This window comes from Nelumbo nucifera, chromosome 1 (assembly GCF_055504915.1).
Source record: "Nelumbo nucifera cultivar China Antique chromosome 1, China Antique-T2T, whole genome shotgun sequence".
NCBI classification, from domain to species: Eukaryota; Viridiplantae; Streptophyta; class Magnoliopsida; order Proteales; family Nelumbonaceae; genus Nelumbo; species Nelumbo nucifera.
Window position 1 is genome coordinate 145,541,525 of NC_142649.1, and position 21,226 is coordinate 145,562,750.

The 21,226-nt window shown below is 38.5% G+C and overlaps 1 protein-coding gene across 1 annotated transcript; it reads right to left on the reverse strand.

Annotated features, from left to right (window-relative positions):
• Nucleotides 1-9,958: 9,958 nt before the first annotated feature.
• Nucleotides 9,959-11,849, reverse strand: LOC104610955 (putative membrane metalloprotease ARASP2, chloroplastic). Its single transcript, XM_010277828.3, has one exon. It carries the CDS (start codon nucleotides 11,709-11,711, stop codon nucleotides 10,317-10,319), a length of 1,395 nt encoding a protein of 464 aa, XP_010276130.1. The 5' UTR covers nucleotides 11,712-11,849; the 3' UTR covers nucleotides 9,959-10,316.
• Between the last annotated feature and the right edge of the window lie 9,377 nt (nucleotides 11,850-21,226).

Consider the following 21,226-nt stretch of genomic DNA (forward strand, 5'->3'; position numbering starts at 1 on the left):
ACACAAACCATATATATGAAGTTACATTTTTTCCATAGTTAAGGGGTAGGGACTCGTTCAATGCCAAGAGATATTTTAAGTTTGGAGCTCAGCTCTCTTGTCCTGAACTTGCGCTATTATCTTTAAGAGTTCTAATCTCCTGCCCATGAACTCAGATTTTCTCCTAATAAAGCGCCTTAAACCAACCTCACAGCACATTGTGGCTGTGCCTTGGGAATATCTCCCCACAAATGACAACATATGAATACGAGAGATATTCCCAATGTGTAGTTGCAAATGCTATGAGGCTGGTGTGAGGTGCACTCTATAAGGAGAAAATTTGGATTCCCTGCCCACACATTACAAACTATAGTTACACATCGAAAACATCTCCTATACTTGCATATTGCCATTCATCGGGAGAGGATACCGATGCACAATTGATGCATAGTTAAGGTATTTTATGGTTAGGTTGTAATAGCATTTTGTGGGTAGCATATCCATACTCATTGTTTGCAATGGGAGTCACTTGCAAGCAAAAACCCTACGAAGGAATTGAATCACATATTGGAAATATCACCTCATGAATTTAAGATATATTCATGGGAGATATTCTGAATGTGTTGTTGGATTTCATTTTATCAAGGTTTTGCTTGCAAGAGATCCGGATTCCTATTGTTCACACCATTACAACTCATTTATTTTATTTTATTTTACTTTACCTTTTCGTGTGGTGATCGAAGAGCAATGTTTTCAACCTACCATTGATTCAGATAGTTGAATCGTTTGAACTATCATCCGATCATGATCCCGGGCCTAGTTTTCTTAAAATCAAAGATTTGACCAAAAACCCTTAACCAAGTCAAAAACCAGTTTGACACAAGCAATTGAATCGTTGACCTAGTCATTGGTCATGAGTTACACACTATATGTGTATACAAATTTTTTGGAGGCCATAACTTTGTGTTTGATTATCCGATCAGGGTGACTTTTATGTTAATTTTGGGTAAATTTTCACAATCTACACATGGTGCCTCATTATTTTTGTAAAAAAAAAAACCTTTTTGGCCTCAAATCCCAAATTTTAGCATTTTCTATAATTAAAATTTAAAAAAACCAAAATAAAAATAAAAATAAAATAATACTCATATATACATATATTACATGTAAAATATACACATTATTTTATTGATAATACATGTTTATATGTGTGTGTTTGTGTGTGTGTGTGTGTGCATATTGTTAGATAGTGTATGCCCTTAGCTCCAATCAAATTGATGTACATAAACATCAAACATTTATCAGTAAATGAATAAAGTACACTATTGTTTTATGTTTAAATTCATGTCTTTCTGTGAATTACTCCTTAAGTTGGACACTTATAAGACTCGTGTTAGTTTAGAATATTCTCAACCATTGGATAGATTTGGGGAATTTATCCTCCTGACAAGGCTGACACTAGTGTATTACTAAATTGGTGGAGCAACTTGTCATAACCGCTAAAGTTAAACCCTAAGCACAACCAATGGGTATTTAGAAAAAACATTGAACCTAGACCAATTTTCAGTTATGCCCTAGACCTTGAGAATTGATGGACAAAACTAGAAAGTTACACTTAACCCCAAACTTGATTATGATACTACACTAGGTTTTAGACTAAACTGTAGTGGGTGTTTAGAAAAAACACTGAACCTAGACCAATTTCCAGTTATGCCCTAGACCTTGGGAATGGATGGGCAAAACTAGAAAGTTACACTTAACCCTAAACTTGATTATGATACTGTACTAGGTTTTAGACTAAACTGTATTTAATGTGCTAATCAGTGAGATCATCAAGAATCAAATATTTGGTTATGTTGGGGTAGTTTAGAAAATTACCTGAGTGGATGATCATAGTGATACGATCAGCCCTTTTGTCGGACAAAGTGAACATCAGGGTTTACACTCTATTTGATGGAAATCTAAACTACCAGCAGTGAATTTAAACTATATTTGAAATTTGATTTACAAAATATATTTATATGTTATATTATTATTTTATGAAAAATGTTTGCAAAACGTTTTAATCCCAAAATATAGTCGAGCAAAGAGTGTGACACTACATTTCATAATCAGGCAAGGGGTCTTTCCATATGGATAGTGTTTTGATGATTATGGGCTAAAAGGTTAGGTGTAAGCGACTATTATAGGGATGATTACCCAATGGACTTTATCTTACATAATTCCATTATCTTTATGTTTTTATAGGGTGGCTAAATCCAATGATCATTTATGTGTAAATGTTGAACCCAAACTGAGTCCAAGTTAATTGGGTCAGGTGTTTACTGCCCCTAAATAGTGAATTTGGCCTAACTTCTTTCAGAGGTGGGGCTGAACCCTTATGGATTTGTATCAAACCTTTGTGGGTCCCATGCCATACAATATTTAGGCCCAAAGTGCCCATGCAATACCTTGGGACATGAACCATTAAAGAAAATGGGCCTAAGGCCCATTACTAATATGATTAGTTAAGAGATCATATGACAACAGGACATGGATCTGGGTATAAAGCACCCATTCTCTTAAGAAGATGATACTTATCAATTAAAGATAAAGTCCTGATCCAATCTCTTGAACCATTCCTCTCCAATCTCTTGCTCACTTCTCTTCTCTTCTCCTTTGCCTCCCAAAAACCCCAATTTGACTCAACTGTGATAGGGACTAATTTCCATAAGTTCTCTACTGTGTTTTTGCAAGAAAAACATAAGAAGATATCAAGTTCATATATCCACATCGATCCAAGCAACTTTGGAACTGGTTTGCTAAAATGGTGTTACTGAATCGACTTCACGTACACACTATGCCATCTTCAGTTGGAGACTGATATTGGGTGTGAACTTACCACTCTGGGAGCTGCACATTGTGGTCTCTATATTAAGTATGATCAGTTTTAATTTGAGTTTCAAATCTGTTCCACTTCAATGCAAAATCGATCATGAAATTTTAGATTTCAAAATCACCGATAAATTGGTTTCCAAGTTGGACTAAAAAAAAATTTAAAATTTGGCCAACCACCAAACCTGATTCGGCCATGTGAAACTTGATTTCTAACCCTTTCAACACACATACTTACAAAGGGATTAAATTTATTCAATTAAAACAATATCAAACAAACAACACAAAGTAGGAATATTCTTCTACCAACTTGCTGAAGCGCAATGCATTATAACACATGAGTTTTTATGATAAAAAAACTTAAAATTATATTTGATGAAAGGTCTTGAAAGCTCAAATTTTCATTCAGCCAAGAAATCCACTTTCTGATAAAGCTAATTTTAATAATTTCTTCGAAAGCAATTTATTGAAAGCAACTCAATCAAAAACTGAAGCCCTCGCAAGTGGGCCCAAAAACAGCCATAGCCTATAGCTGTAGTGATTGCTATCCTTTACCCTTCAATTTATGTTGTAAAATAAAGCAGCATTGGTCAAAAGATGCAAATTAGAAAAACAAATAGGATTATATTATTTGTGACGGAAACTCATTACCAAGTACAAGTACCAACAATACATTGTTGCAGAAAAAATAAAAAATAAAGAGAATGAAAAGGGAGACAACCACAATGGACAAAACGCCCTAAACCCACCCTTAGTTCAACGCTCAAACTCCTTGACCTGGGATAGACCGACAGTGAGGCAGGCTGTGAGGCTGACAACATATCACAGCACAGGGATTCCCTGGATAAAATAGATAAAATAGAAAAGGAGTGGTTGATGAATGATGAATTACCCTCTCTAGTCTCTCCCTCGACAAACTGAATCATCTAACTTTAGTCCCGGGCGGTGGGACCCATTAACTGATGGGATCCTCTCCCTCTCTCCCTCCGACAAACTGGTCAAGTTTTGCTATGTTAATTAGACTCCACCAACCCGTAATTAAACCCTATCAGGATACCAGGCCGGCTCACCAAGAGGATGGAAAATTCATAAACCTCAGTTCGGAAGGAGTATAAATACAAATAGTAGAGTGTAAAATCTTTGCCTCTTCTACCCAATTTTCTTGAATAGAAGAGGCAAGGATTTAGGACTATTCATTTTTTGTCAACAGTTGGATGATTGATAAAGAAAATTAGATGACATGTAAAGGGCATTTGTGTCTTTTTCAATGCCACTTAACGATTGACAAACGGCAGGTATTGGATTGTCACATTTTGAAAATTCGGTACTGAATTATTGCATTTTAAAATTCGAGGACCAAAGTGACACTAGGTTCGAAGTACAAAGTACTAATAGAGAATTTTCCCTATTTTATATGTATTTATATTGTATATATTTGTATTTGTATTTATACTCTTAGCCTAATAGATATTTCTAATGCGCAATTAAATTTTCTTACTTTACTTACTGTGTACAGAAATATCCCATTGCAATATTTTGCTGAGCTTTAGAAATATTGGTATCAACTCATTGATGTGTCAATCACAGGTTTTTTTTTTATTAATGAAATGTTATTTATCCAATACTTCAGATGATGTCACATTGGTGTCACATTATTGTATTGTTGGCAACAACAGGCTGGAACTGGAAAAAACGTTGAATTTGACATTTTCCCCAACCATTCTTGAGAACCGCTTTTTTCTGATGTGGCACCATTTTCTGGGCAACGGCATTAATGCCAAACACCGCCTCTGAAGGTGCCCAGCCATAGATGATGCTGGTAACTGGTAAGGTCTTGGATTGGTCTGGAACCCTACCTTCACCTGAACAGTGTAGGCAGTTCCCTTTGGCCTGCGGCCCTGAATTACTACTGGCTACTGCTATCAGCTGCTCCTTGCTGCCATTTCTTTGGGGGCTTCAAGTACTGCTGCTAAAATCCAACAGTCAGGTTTGACCAAAATCGGATCTTGTTAGACTACTGTATATAGTTCAAGATTTGCCATGGGCCGTTCATGTGGTATTGAATGCCACTAATTTGGATCATCCAGATGTTGAGCCACCCCATGATCCAACCATCCATCTAATGATCCAATCTTCAAATCAGTATGCAGGAGCATCAAGCGCGTAATAGGGGCACATTGTTGGTCTGTAACTCCATAATGCTTTATTCTCTGTTCAACTGAATGATATTTTCTACCACAAAGAAAAAAAAAGGGAAAAAAGACCCTCTTTGGGTAATGGATTCATCTTGCAAGAAGAAAGCTTTCCTGAACATGTGAGAGTTCTGCTTTTTTATTTTCAAATAATCCCCGTATTCCTGTTCTAAGAATGGATTAGTTCTTGGCTTAACTTGAGTCTAGGGAGAGTTCACAAAGTGAACACTTAGGCTCTGTTTGTTTTTCGGTAATTTATTTATCAAGGTAAGTGCATTTATCCTGGTAAGTTTTACCTGTATTCTTTCTAGTCTTGAAATTTATCTGGATAAGTTTTTTCTATTAACATATATACCCTTAGACATTTTTATTTTTAAAAGCTTGTTCAATAGATATTTTTGTCTTGACACTTTTCCTTCCAGACTTCTGGTAGGAAAAACACTTATTCACCTGAGAAATTGGTAAAATTTTTCCAGGTAAATTTACCGCAGGAAAGTTAGTTTAACAAGGGACCCACACGTGCCAAAAATTTTCCCAAGTAAATTAACCCATACTTGTATGTTGTTATTCATGGGGAGATGTTCTTAATGCAAAATGGGATGTGCTGTGAGGAGCAAACCCCAAGCCCCCAAACCTGATGGGGGATTAATAGAGATCCCTTAATGGGGTTGGGGAATGAAGTCCCCACCCTGCCCTGACCTTGATTATATATATGATATTATTTATATATTAAAATAAATTTAAAATATTATTTATATTTTAAAGTTTTTTCTTTACTTTAAGTAAACTTATTTAAAAAAATATTATTAATTAAAAAAATAGGAGATTCGGGTCCTCGTAGGGAACCTGTTTCCGTCGGGGATCAGGGATGGAGGACAACTTTTATCCCCAGTGGAGATCGGGATCGGAGATGGGGAATATGATCCCTGCCCTGAACCCGCCCTATTGCTATTCCTAGTCTCATGAAAGAAAGGACCCTTTGATGAATCCGAAATGAATGTTTTTGTCAAGGTTAATATGGGCTAGGGGTGAAGTTGGGTTGGGTTGGGCCTGGTGACGTCAATCCAAAAGGCGAAGGCAAAGGTACCTCAATCCTACTGTGATCTGATTTACACTAAAATTAAGGTTCCATTTTGGAATCAGAATCAAAACCCCTAAGAATTGGAATTAGAATGGTCTGTTTGGTTGAACCAGAATGAATATTAGAATAAGTTGGAATGGGATTTAATTTTCAATAAGCTAGTGCACTGGAAATGCGAATGAGATTCTCAATTCTGCCCAACGAAACAGTTAGAATTGGAATGGCCCATTACAATTCCGATTCCGATTCCAGACCCTGATGCTGATTTCTAAGTTCTAACCAACCCAACAAGGTTGGGTCAGTCCGGTGCACAACCCTAAGAATTGGAATTAGAATGGTCTGTTTGGTTGAACCAGAATGAATATTAGAATAAGTTGGAATGGGATTGATTTAATTTTCAATAGGAGGGAATGGCCATTCCCTCAAATGGGTGATTGCTAGTGCACTGGGAATGCGAATTAGATTCTCGATTCTGCCCAACGAAACAGTTAGAATTGGAATGGCCCATTACGATTCCAATTCCGATTCCAGACCCTGATGCTGATTTCTAAGTTCTAACCAACCCAACAAGGTTGGGTTTTACATAAACATTTAATAATATTTAAAGATACTAATAAGGGCATCATACTAATGGGGTTGTGTGAAACTTCAACCCTAACCCAACAGATCCAAATTACATTGGGTTGAACCTGATTTCTAACCAACCCAACACGGTTGGGTCAGTCCGGTGCAGTCCTAATACAAATATGGACGTGTGTGTGTGTACGCGTGCATGTATGCGAGAGAGACTCCTCTATTGAATCTGTTCTATTAGAATGATAGTTATGGCTTTAGTTCTTATTTAGGCAAATTTTATAAGCTAGCAATAGCATAGCGTCGTACCTAGTTTGTTTGAACCTTAAACCGCAAATCAAGTCAAGTGTGACCTACCTCTATAATGTGTGATTTACACTACAATTCTATATCGGCGATGGACTTATCTTGGAACTAAAGGGTAGGGAAAATGAGCAAGAGCCACTTCCACCATCTCAATCCATCCATCTAGAGCCAATTCATCCTTAAACCTAGTATTTTCATGTCGTTCACTCACTATTTCAAACCAATTCTTTTTTCTAACTAAACGCAACTTCTCTAGTCCTTGTTCCACGAAACAAACATCATATGAAACATTTGGGTTGTGAATGTTGTCATCATTCATAGCTTCAGTGTATCCCAGAATTGCATCATGCTTTGGAATCCTCTGCCAGTATTGATTGTTAACATCAACAACTGTTACTTGATGGCTTCAATATGCCTCTAGCTTGCGTAATACTTCGGATATTTTGCAAACACCTACATGCTCCAACAAAAATAATGCAATGGAGACTGCTATTCCTTGTATTCTCTGCTTTGTTCACTCTGCTCTCTGTTGGGCTCCCAAGGAAGATAATGCAACAGATGACAACTATTCTGGGTATTCCCTTCAGGAGAACATCTGCAGTGTATTCTGTTTAAAAGTTTTACTTGTTTTCCTTACTAAGAGCAAAAATAAACTTATCCATCCAAAAAAAAGAGCGAAAACAAAATTGGAAAAGGATGAGATAGAAGCACATGTTTTCTCAACTTTGTTACAGGAAGACATGACAAGAATCCAATAATCACCTCAGATACCTTTCTCTGAATCATAGAGCAGGTAAAACTAAGTGTTTTGCATCATTTGTGTTTAAAACAAATCATAAAATGATGGGCACCAAAAGAAGAGCCTATTTCTCAGAGGTTGCCCATTGATTTTAACCTACAGTCTACCAGCCATTCATGAGGAAGTCTAGAAGACATGAATTTGATGCAATACCTCTTGCTGACAAAATTATTGAACATTAGTGTAAGAGCACATGCTATGCATGTCTGCAAGTATTAACCATATATGATAATATGTTATTTGAATTTAACTTTTATGATGGACATGGAACCCAAGGCAAGTATCTGCTTTAGTATAGATGTTGTAGGTCCAATTATCAGTAAAACGTAGGATGCTCAAGATTAAATATGTCATCAGGAAGAGATCAGGATAGTAAAACCAGACTGGGGCTCAATCTTGAGAAAATCTTGAAGAAAAGGCTACCAAATCACAACTGTACCACTCTCTGTACTGAATGCAACATGTGAAGGCTTTACTAATATTATGGTTGTCCTAATTGATGATTCTGAGACAATGATTTCAGCATACTATGTTGAGCTAGGAAGGATTACTCATTGTACTTTGTGGCTCTTACCCAAGAAAATATGCATTCTAGGTCCTTGCAGATTATATGGGCTGATGGTACAAAATCTAAAACAAAACTACCCAATAGAGTCCACTATTCAATGGAGTTCCACCACAAAACTCAATAAATTTCTTAGCAGGTTCTTCTCAAACTAGACACCATCAGAGTAAATCCCAATCTGTATTATCAGTACCAGAATTGCATATTGGGGTACAGAGATGGGAGAAGTTCAGAGGTTACACTCTCGATGATATTGTTCAAAGATGATCTGCCGTGGCTCCTCCCTCCAGCATAGATGATGGTTCAGGATTGGATTATTTCTCTCCACAAGGAGATGGATGCTCTTTGGGGAACCTGGAATTCTCAGGAAGGGGGGGGCGGGGGGGGATTATGGGAATGCAGGAGATATCATACTGGGATTGGGGTATTCAGTTAGAGCTGACTTCAGAAATGAAATCCTCACTTAAGGGCCTTAATCTCCTTTGTTTAATTGGATGGTTCAGAGACAGCACTGATGGCCCGTGGGCATATCATCATCATGCTAGAGAAGCCAAAGATCTAGTTCCAGTTTGGAGATCTTTTTCAAATGGATTAAAAGATCAGCTAATGCAATGGTGATTTTCTAGCTAGAGTAAGGAGGGCAGAGTTGTATTTGGTGGTGGTTTGGGGGTGGGGGGGGGGATGTTCTCATAACTATTACCTTGTTTACAGGCAATGTGCATTCAGTTCTGATTTTCTCCCATAACATCCATGCTCATATTTGCTTTCTCGCTTATTAGATGGTTGGATGATTGTATTTGAAGCATATTAAATTACTGCATTACAGTGATCTGGTTATCAATAAAACAAAATTCATAGCATAAGTTGTTTATGACTTTATGGTCACTCTCATCATCTCATGATTCCATGAACTAAACTCTATAAAGTCCTGTCTCAACCAAATAAGACCAAGTAAAAAAATATATACAAAAAAGAAAGAATCATCATAATGATGCACAACAAATTTTCTCTACCATAATTCTTACTAATTACAATTGGGGTTTGAGAGTTATACAGTGATGCATCAATGATCATCTTGTAAATGCTAGAAAACACACACACACACACACATCCTTCTTTTTCTTTTTAAATTCTGATGAGTGATTATAGTCTTGTTTTTATATCTCAATTCTCACAAAAGTGAAAGAGTTGTTAGCCTCCGGTACATCTTTACAAAGTTAACGAGAAAGAAATAAAGTACAACATATGCATGCATATCCTTTATACATCAAATAGAATCAGTAAGTAATATTCTCATTGATGTCTCAAGTGATAAGAATTCTTTATTGTTTCCTAGGAAAACTTCTGCAAGTATTTCAAGCAAACAATTGGTTCAAGAAAGAATCCTTAACAATCTAAATGAGGCATTCAATTGCAGAATATTTATACTTCATAACATGAAAGGAAAAGAAATTGAAGCAATTGTACAATTTAATTCCAAGACAGAATATCTGCCCTCTTCAAGTTTTCTAAATTGCGAAAACCAACATAAAGATAATGCAGAAAGATATTTTTCCAGGTTCCAATTAATAATATCAAAGACTGATTAATTGCCCACGGTTATAATTCACTGTAATTTTTATATGTAGAGCATATATTTCTGAGGGTGGAAACTAGGGGCGAGGGTCCATAACCCAGGTTAGCATTCCCAGTGCCATAAACAACAACTTTACAAGTGAATGAGAAGTGTACATTACATGAAATGAGTTGACAACATGGAGAAGCCATACCCTTCTTGCCAGGAAGCAAACCTAAAGGGCAATAAATGAAGCGAAGTATTGGAACCTGAATTCAATTCCTCCAGTATATAGAACATCAATACTATCAATCTGAGAAGATCACCTGTTCCATAAGTAGTTCCTTTTGAATCTTTGATCCCACTTTAAACTTCCAACAACTTACAATTCATCACAATAATTCCTTTATGAAATCAAGGTTAAGTGTATCTCGAATAATAAGGAACAACCCAAGAAGGATAACAACCATGATCCCTGATGACATAATCCGCTGCTCTACTTCTTGAGGGAGCTTTCTCCCACCTCTAGCTGCCTCTACGAGAAGTAAAGCCAAAGAACCCCCATCTAAAGCAGGCAAGGGAAGAAGGTTTATCACAGCAAGGTTAAGGTTCAGAATAGCCGCAAACTGAAAAAGTCCATCGGTATTCGACCTTGCCACCTCTGCACCAACAGCTATAATAGCAACAGGACCGGAAACCTTACTGGCCGACTGCGAGAAGTTAAGGAAAGTCTGCTTCAAGCTGTCCAAAACATTAAAGGAAAGACCCCAGAATTCTCTTCCGGCATAGTTCATAGCATCCAGCAGATTCTTCGGCCTAATCTTTGTAATCTTAACATTTGGAGATAACTGAACTCCAATCCTCCCACTTCCATCAAAACTTTCATCAGGGGTAACCCCAATTTCCAAATCCTGCTTTCCTCTCCCAACCTTGAGAAACACATTCTTTTTGGGGTTGTTCTTAATGATATCAACAAGCTCGGACACCGCAGCAGGCCCTGTTCGTGGCAATTCGATCCCATTAACAGCAAGAATCACATCGCCAGGGAGCAGTCCATCTCGGGCAGCAGCCGAATATGCGCGAACCTCTGGTACAAGCACCCCAGGGAAGGCCTCTTGAACGGGCAACCCAACCGACAACACTTGACCAAAGATGATTCCATAGGCAAAGATTATGTTGGCAATCACTCCAGCCGATATAACAAGGACCCTATCGAAGATGGGTCTGTTTTTAAGCAGATTTTCGTCATCCACAGGAATATCACTCTCGGGATCATTATCCGGAAACCCCACAAACCCACCAAGCGGAAATGCTCTTATGGAGTACTCTACATTATTTGAGTTGAATTTGGCTAAGATTGGACCAAATCCGACTGCGAATTTACTTACATGTATTCCTTGTAGATAGGCGGCGAGGAAATGACCACTCTCATGCACGAGAATGATGGCCGTTAACACTGCAGCTGCCTCCAGCACAGATTGGGGGCCCTCCAAACTTCCCAATTCAAATCCAGGGATCGCCAAGGACCGAAAAGAATCTCTTTTTCCATGTTGGTATCTTCTCTTAAGATAAAACAAATGGTTTGCGTCATGGGTTCTGAAATATGAGGAAGAAGAATGATAACACAGAGAATGACAAGAAGAAGAAGAAGAAGAAGAATAGAAAGATTTTGACAAGTGGGTTCTGGATTTCAGAGGGAAATCAGAGCCATTTAACTTTGGATTGCTTAATCTGATGAGAAATGAGAGCGATGGAGTTGGAGGAGAGGTTGAGACGTTTATTAACATCGCTTCTCAGCTCGAGCTCGTCGAGGTTTTGGAGGGAAGGAGAAAAGGCGAACGGGAGGAGAGATGTTCGGTCTGTGGAGGGGGAGAGTGTGAAATTTTCACCTCTAATTTCTAGCCTGTCCTTCGCCTTCTGAGTTGTTTCATTGGTTGATTTTAAACGTGTGATCCAAAACATTGAAACACCAGCTTATCCTGGCCATCCTACATATTTGTAGGTTCGCATCTTGTGGTGGATGTAGGCCGGTTTCGGGTTGACGTTAACCGGAATCCTCTCTCTCTCTCTCTCCGACGATGTGGCATAGGTGGAAGTGGGGGCCAGTAACAAAGGAACCTCTCTTGCTCTCTTCATCCGATTTTGAGTTGCCAGCGGATCAGATGCAGGCCAGATTAGATCGATCCGGCCGGTTCAGCTTTACATTAGATTTGAAACCGATCCGGACCAGACCCTCCTCCAGCGCAATGTTTTAAAACCGACTCACAAGCCGAATCATTCTTGCCTCTGGATCATGCATCATCGGTTCGACTGTATGGATTCACAGGTCAGACCATAATATGTCTATATATAAATATGTATTATATTAATAAAATAATATATAATTATATTCTATACATAGTGTGTATATAAGTATTATTTTATGTTTAATTTATATTTTTATTTTAACTTTTAAAGGAAATTTTCCGATTAGTACTTTGGGCCTAGTGGTACTTTGGTCCCCGACCTTTAAAATGCGACAATTCAGTATCCAAACTTTCAAAATGGACCAATTTAGTATCTACCATTAACCAGTCATTAAGTGGCACTTGAAAAGACATAAATGCCCCTTCAAGTGTCATCTAATTTTCTTTATCAACCGTCCAAATGTCAACAAAAAATGAATAGTCACAAATCCTTGCCTCTTCTATTCAAGAAAGTTGGGGTCATCAGAATGCTCAACCCCAACTTTCTTAAATAGAAGAGAAAAAGATTTGGGACTGTTCATTATTTGTCAACGGTTTGATAGTTAATAAAGAAAATTAGATGACACTCGAAGGGCATTTGTGCCATTTTAAATGCCACTTTAACGGTTAATTAATGACAGGTGGTAGATTGGCATGTTTTGAAAGTTCCACTATTGAGTTATCGCATTTTAAAATTCAAAAACCAAAATGGCACTAGACCCAAAGTACAAGATAATAATTGAAAATTTTCTTTTTTTAACTTTTTATTCATAAAAATTTTAAAAATTGGGATTTGAGGCCAAAAGGGTTTTTTTTTTTATTTTTTGCAAAAATAGTGGATAAATGACACCTTGGGACTTATAGATCTCAAAAAATTATCCCCAAACAAGTGTTAATTAAGTTATGGCCTCCATAGATCTGATGGTTCAAAGGTCACATTTTAGATAAATCAATCATGATTGGATGACGGTTCAAACGATTTGATTGATGGATTGAAAACACTGCTACATGGTTGGATCATATCAGGTCTATTGCATTGGCCTACCGGATCTATTGTCCCGGCAGTTATACCGTTTGAGTTGATGCCTATTGCCTGGCCTGGTAAATAAATTACATATTGGACACTACAGAAAGTAATTTGGATAGAGAAACCAATCAACCTTAGCGGTTCTAACCTGGCCTTAATTGGGATTTAGACCACCTAACAAAATCATATATTTTAGGTAGAAGTAGTAATTAAGCACATGTATTTGTACATGGAAATTTTAAATTACAAAACAATTTTATTATTATTATTATTATTACTACTACTACTATTATTGTTATTATTAAACTTTGTATTACATTTTTAATAAAAATAAAAAAATATTTTAATAATTATTTTTATTTAATATGATGAATATACAACATTAGAAATGTTCCCACATGTTTTGACAAAATTATGTATTTTTTCATTTTTTGTGTTCTACATTTTTTTAAATATTTATTATTCAATTATGACATTATGAGTTTCTTTGAAAATTTGGATCATAGACCCACCATATAGATAATAAAATAACTTTTCTTTTTTATCAGTTTTAAATTATATATTTCATCTACATTATATAAATAATTACTTATCACAATTAATTTTTTTTTGATATAATTAATATATAATTCTTATGTATTCATTTGATTACTACTTGTAGTTTTTATTTTTTAAAGATTTATTATTTAACTATCATATCATTGATTAACCTATTTGACCCAAACCACTAACCTACCACCAAAAAAGAAAAATAGTTTGATTTCTAGGTTGACATTAAATTTTGTATTACGTCTCCATCATTGATAAAATTATTTCTTATGTATACTACTTATTTTTGTTTAATATAATGAACGCATAATATTAGAGATGTACCCAATATTTTATTTTTTATAAATATATAACATTAGATATGTGCCCAATTTTTCTCTATTTTTTATTTTAATGATTCTTTGTATTTCTATTTTTTAAATTTTATTATTTGACTATGACATCATTTTATTTCTAGGTTGATTTTAAATTTGGCATTCCATTTTCATCATTAATAAAAATACTTCTTACATTTTGATGAGGGCGGATTTGGCCCTCTAGTGACATCATGACACATGGCATCTTAGAACAGTTGGATGACACACAAACACCGCCTAAGTGATCATTTGGAGTCCCAGATCATAGTTCGTCTTCGCCCTGACCTAGCAACCTGCCTTTGTCACCGACTTGGCGACCTCGACCACAACTTAGGCCAACTAGAAGCATCTCGTCCAGGGCCGACTTGTAGCACCTCATCATTGGCCGAATTAACCTCGACATGAGGAGCGACCTCCCTCGAGGGTTTGCCGACCTGATTGAGATCTAGGTGGCCACCTACTAGACATGCTCGGCGATCAATTCTACATGCACGACCTGTCACTACTGGGTCTCTCGAAAGTTGGCCCTCGTACCAAATGTTCCGGACGAAATCGAACAAGGCGTGAAGACTGGTCTACGTGCACGACTACCTCCAAGGACTTCAAATCGGTTAGGCATGACCTCTCGGAGATCTTAGACATGGTGCATGAAGCCCGCGCTAAGAAACACCTATATATAGGCCTCACCTCGAACCTCACAGGGGGAAGGTATGCATGATTAAGTGCATTCTAGCTCTCAGATTTATTGATTTCCAGCTCGCAATTCACTACCAGATACTAACTTAAGCATCGGAGCGACATCGCTGGGTTAGCCACCCCAGGTCCTCTGACATTGATTCCTTGTAGGCTTCTCTAAAGAGCTAGCCAGCTCGGCAATCAACCTAGCTCGACACCCAATCTACCCCCAGCAAAACCTAATCATCTTGGCATCCAATTCTTCATCTAGCAGAAATCCTCCATCTTGGCCTCTGAGTCATCATCCACCAGGAAGTAGCCAGACAACCAGAGAACAGTCAGATCGCACCATCAATCAGCATCTGAATCACCAGTAAGCGGGGTGTTGCCAAAATGCACTCCATCAATTGGCATCGTCTATGGGAACCGCTACAAAAAGCTAAGTTCTCACCTTCTAATTTCCGTTTTTATTAACTCAATGACATTTTCAAGCAACACCAACATCAAGAACAAAGAATCAATTACTGGGGGGCAAGAACATCAGTAATGAACTTTGAGAATTCCCCCTTGTGAGAATCAAGCAAGTTTAGTGCCCATAGCATTTCCTGGAGTAGCAACCATGCCGAACCCTTCCATTACCCCATACAAACACACCGCTACCTTATGTGAATGCCCCTCTCCCCATGGTAGAGCCATTAGCAGTTCCCATCGGGATTGAAGCGCGACAATTCTATGAGATGAAGCACAAATTTCCAGATGTAGGCACGGGAGAAGTTCGGTGCACTCATGCCGTCGTAGAACAATCAAAAATAGACCGACCTCAACAACCAGCAATCCGGCGATAGGCACCTCGGAGTTAGGCCACCACAAACACATCGCTACCTTATGTGAATGCCCCTCTCCCCACGGTAGAGCCATTAGTAGTTCCCGTCAGGATTGAAACGCGACAATTCTATGAGTTGAAGCACAAATTTCCAGATGTAGGCACAGGAGAAGTTCAGTGCACTCATGCCACCGTAGAACAATCAGTAGTAGAACGAACTCAACAACCAGCAATCCAGTGATAGGCACCTCGGAGTTAGGCCACCCCTGCAGGTCAAGCCATTCATGGTTCCCTCGGGAATTGATGGCCAACAGACTAAGCAACTTTGCCGACCTCATTTCAGCCCGGACGAGCTCATCAGCCTTCTTCGAAAGGTCTCCCCTACAGGTTGAACCCTTCGTGGCTCCCACGGGAGTTAGCGGCCTACGAACTATGCGAACGCCCTTCCGGGTCAAGCCTTTGAAGGCTCTCATGCGAGTTGGCGACCTATAGTTAGTAGAGCGGCCCCCACAGGTCAAGCTCCTTATGGCTTCTCGTAGGGGTAGATGACCAGCGTCTTCGAGGGCTGATGCAGTGCAGCCGCGATGTCACCCTATCGTCCGACATTGAGAGTAATGTACGTATCAATAGAGCTCACAAGTAGAACAAAAATGAACAACCAGCCTGGGCGAGCCTCAGCGGTCTGGCCCAAACTGCCTCCAACCCGAACTGCGAAGCCTCACTACAGATCGAGCTCTTCATGGCTCCCCTGAGAGTTGGAAGCAAACTAAATGTGGAACCGGCCTCATAGGTCGAGTCCTTTGTGGTTCCTGTGAGAGTAGGCAACCCACAGACAGTAGAGTCGACCCCTCAAGGTGAGCCTTCCATGACTCCAGTAGGAGTGGGCAGCTAGCGGTTCTAGGAGCATGTGGTACATGTACGCCATGATCTCGTAAGCACCTACTCGGGGAAGCCAATCTCAAGTGACGACATAGAAGCACCCACATTCAAAGCTACTACAGAATGATTATCCGCTCTGGTGACCTAACCAAATCAAGTTCTAAGGGAAAGCCATACCGCTTTTTAGCGAAGGCCCCCTCAAGCCAACCTCAAAGCACATCGGCAACATGAAGACCAATCTTAGTAGGTCGGCCCCCCTATCTATCTAGCTTGACAGTGTCATGGTTGTAGTTGCTACACTTAATCGACCTCAAAGGACATTGACATCTCACCGCCAGCCTAAAAAATAAAAAGAGAAAATAGAAAGGGAGAGAAAAATAAACGAAGGAATGACTAGTTCACTTTCAGCACCGTGGCAGATGCAAACTTGGCCGATCTCTTCATAGCCGACCTCCACCTCGGTTTCAGGTTCCACATCGACCTCACTGGCTACTCTATCGAGAACTAGCTCAACGGACATTGTGTTGTAGCCTACCCGGGTGGAGCGACCTGACGAGGCAGTCACGTAGTTAGAACTCCCTCTTGAGGATGGCATGATGAGTTTTGCTCTTGAGGTACTTGGTCAGATTGCAGAACTCCTTGACGGTTGCATCTTGGATAAGGTAGATGTCCTTGGGGTACCTACTCCACCTCTCCTCGAACGGATGAATTTGCTCTCGTGCTCCGATGATCAAGATGGCGAGGTCCTGCGTAAGGCTGCATTCAACACTTCGACTCTTCCAACCAAGGGAGCAAATTGGACCAATGGCTACGAGCTCATCGAATTAGTAACTCCAGGCAAAGAAACAAGCTACTCCCTGCATTGAGCTGATCTCAGTTCGAGAGTGGGGGGCAACTAATGAGGGCGGATTTGGCCCTCCAGTGACATCATGACACATGGCATCTTAGAACAGTTGGATGACGCATAGACACCGCCTAAGTGATCATTTGGAGTCCCAAATCATGGTTCGTCTTTGCCCCGACCTAGCAACCTGCCTTTGCTGCCGACTTGGCGACCTCGACCACAACTTAGCTATAAGCACCTCGTCTAGGGCTGACCTGTATGACCTCGTCACTAGCCGAAGTGGCCTCGACGCGAGGAGTGACCTCCCTCGAGGGCTTGAAGACCTGATTGAGGTCCAGGTGGTCACCTGCGAGATGTGCTCGCCGATTAATTCTGCATGCACGACCTGTCACTACCGGGTCTCTCAAAAGTTGGCCCTCGTACCGAATGTTCCGGAGGAAACTGAACAAGGCGCGATGACTGGTCTACGTGCACGGCTACCTCCAAGAACTTCGGACCGGTTAGGCACGACCTCCCGAAGATCTTGGACATGATGTGTGAAGCCTACGCCAAGCAACACCTATATATAGGCCTCACTTCCAACCTCACAGGGTGAAGGTACGTGCGAGTAAGTGCATTCTAGCTCTCTGGTTTATTGATTTCCAGCTCGCAATTCACTACTAGATACTAACTTAAGCATCGAAGCGACCTTGCTGGGTTAGCCACCCCGGGTCCTCTAACATTGATTCCTTGTAGGCTTCTCTAAAGAGCTACCCAGCTCAGCAATCAACCTAGCTCGACACCCAATCTACCCCCAACTCATCCTAATTAGCTTGGCATCCAAGTCTTCATCTAGCATAAATCCTTCATCTCGGCCTCTGAGTCATTAGCCACTAGGTAGTAGCCAGACGGCCAGAGAACAGTCAAATCGCGCACCATTAATTAGCATCTGAGTCACCAGTAAGCGGGGTGTTTTCAAAATGCACTCCATCACATTTCATATTTATTTTTGTTTAGTATAACGAATATACAATATTAGAGGTATGTTAAATTATTTTTTTGTATTATATATTTTATTTATTATTATTTAATTATGACATTATTTATTATCCCATTTGACCCCAAATGGTTGAATACTTGAATTGCTTACCCACTATTGGGAGGGAAGAAATGGTTTTGTTTTCAAATTAATTTTCAAAATATGTATTTTGTACTATTACAATTAATATTGTAGATTTAATTAGTAGAATTTAATGATAAGAAAAATATATCTTAAATATAGGATTTAATGAGAGAATATACCTTAGATATGAGATTTAATGAGAGAGAATAGGAAAATAGTTTTATTTCCAATTGATTTTAAATTTTACATTCCATTCCCATTATTAATAAAAATATTTATTACTTATCATACTTATTATTGTTTAATATGTCGAATATATGATGTTAAAAATATTTCCATTTTTTTATTTCAATATTTTTTGCATTTTATCTATTATTGAATTTAGTATTTAATTGTGGCAACATGGATTGACCCATTTGACCCAAAATGGTTTAATTTCTTATCAACATGTAGATGAAAACTCTATTTTTTCTAGGTAGATTTTAAAAGTATAAGTATTTATGTTATTGGAATTATTAGTTTATTATGTATGGATTTAATTAATAGAATTTAATGATGAGAAGAAACAAAAATGACTTAAATATATGATTCAATGAAGGTGAATGCAAGTTAATACCTTAAATGTTGGATTTAATGAGAGGGAATTGAATGCATTGAATATCTTAAAATTACTTTCTTTTAATCATTTTATATCAATAACAGATTACCCTATTTTCTCTCACTTTTTATCAATAAATTTAAATATAAAGAGGTAAATTTTGTCTTCAAAAATTCTATAAATATTTTTGAAGTCATTCATACTTGTTAAAATAGTATGAATTGTTATTACTTGTTAGATTGATCACTCTCAAATCTGGTCAATTCTCATTCTTTGTTAGGTTCATTTATTCTCAAACTGTAAAGCTAGTTATTGGTATATCAGTCAGATTCAGATTGCTATATGGTGTACGTGGCGATTTATGAACTAATTTGTCTGAAAATTGTAAATGGACCGGGTCTTAAAAATTAAAGTTGGAACATAGAATGTTAATACTCTTCTCAAACATCAAGGTGGAGAAAAATTATATTAATTGGTATAGTGTGTTCCAACAATTTGGACACATATTGTGGCAATCTGATTGTTACAGCACGTGTATCATAATCTCAACCAGAAATTGCTTTTCATGAAAGAAAATTGATCACAGGGAATGAAGAATTCAAGATTTTTGAGAGATGCACAATAAATTAAAAGTAAATTAGTTTATGAGTGCAACTAAGGTGCATTCACCAATATTGGACCGGATAACCAGATAAAAAACTGGAATGCTCATTGGATCACTATTTTACTGGTGAATCAATGGATTTGCCCATGGGTTCGATTATGATATCGGAAAGATATGATATCTGAAATGACCAATGAGTTAGAATCATAAACTCTTTTGATACCATATCTTTTCTGCATTATATATTTTTCTTTTACTCATTCAAACTGTAAAAATCATCATTTAATCTGGTACTTAGGTTACATTTGGCATTCTTTATTTTGAGGATATTTATCTCGTTTTTGCAGTTAAAATGCCCCCATGAAGAGTGAGTTTTTAACAGCAAAAAGGAGATGAGTCCTTAAACTAAAGAATGCTAAATGCAACCTTAGTGTCTTAATAAGTTAAAACCTAAAGATTAATAAATTAATTATCACCAATGGAATAATGACGGTTTTAGTATTTCAATAAAACGTTTATTTGAAGTATGATTTTTGTTTAAAGTAATTTTTCAGAGAACTCACTCCATCCAAAGATGAGCTTTGAGCTAATAAAAGAGCGGAGACATAAAAAGTGATTAGAATTGATTTTCTTCATATATATATATAAATAAATAAATAAAATGGAAGTGTATTTTTTTTTCTCTTTTTCTTTGAATATTTTATTTTTTTAAAGCTATATTAATTTGCCTCTAATGAATCAAAAGAAATCGGATTTATCACGTCAGAATCCCCTCCTAAATCGTGTTGAACTACGAAACCAGTTTTTCTTTTTTTTTTTTTTTGTCTTTTCTTTCTTACTTTTGCCACACTAGAGGCTCAAACCATCTCTTCTTTCTCTGTTTTCAACGAAAGGCAGGGGATGAAGGTCGACAAAGCATTGCTGGAACAGGTAAAACCCCCTTCCCTAACTCCTTTTCCGTTTTTGATCTTTCTGTTTTGGACAAAAAACAGGGGCTGCAAGAAGCACACCATGATGTAACCGTTTCTGGTCATGTATTATTTTTTTGTGATGTATCAATTTTTTTGGCTAAGTACCTCGTCATCTCGTCTGTTCCAATGCAGTTGGTGACTCAGAGGCTGAAGTGGAGCTCCCTGGGGGCGAGCTGCCTGGTGGCGAGCTGCCCAGTGGCGAACTGCCTGGTGCTGAGCTGCCTAGTGGCGAGCTACCCAGTGGCGAACTGCCTGGTGGCGAGCTGCTTGGTGGCGAGCTACCCAGTGGCGAACTGTCTGGTGTCGAGCTGTCTTGTGGTGAGCTACCTTGATGAGCTGCTTGGAGGTGAGCTACCTTGATGAGCTGCCTTGAGGTGAACTACCTTGATGAGCTGCCTGGAGGTGAGCTACCTTGATGAGCTGCCTAGTGGTGAGCTACCTTGATGAGCTACTTGGAGGTGAGCTACCTTGATGAGCTGCTTGAAGGTGAGCTACCTTGATGAGCTGCCTGGAGATGAGCTACCTTGATGAGCTGCTTGAAGGTGAGCTACCTTGATGAGTTGCTTGAAGGTGAGCTACCTTGATGAGCTCTATTGCTCTTTTAGAGGCCTGCAAGGAACCAGATGTCAGAGGACTCGGGGGTGTTTAT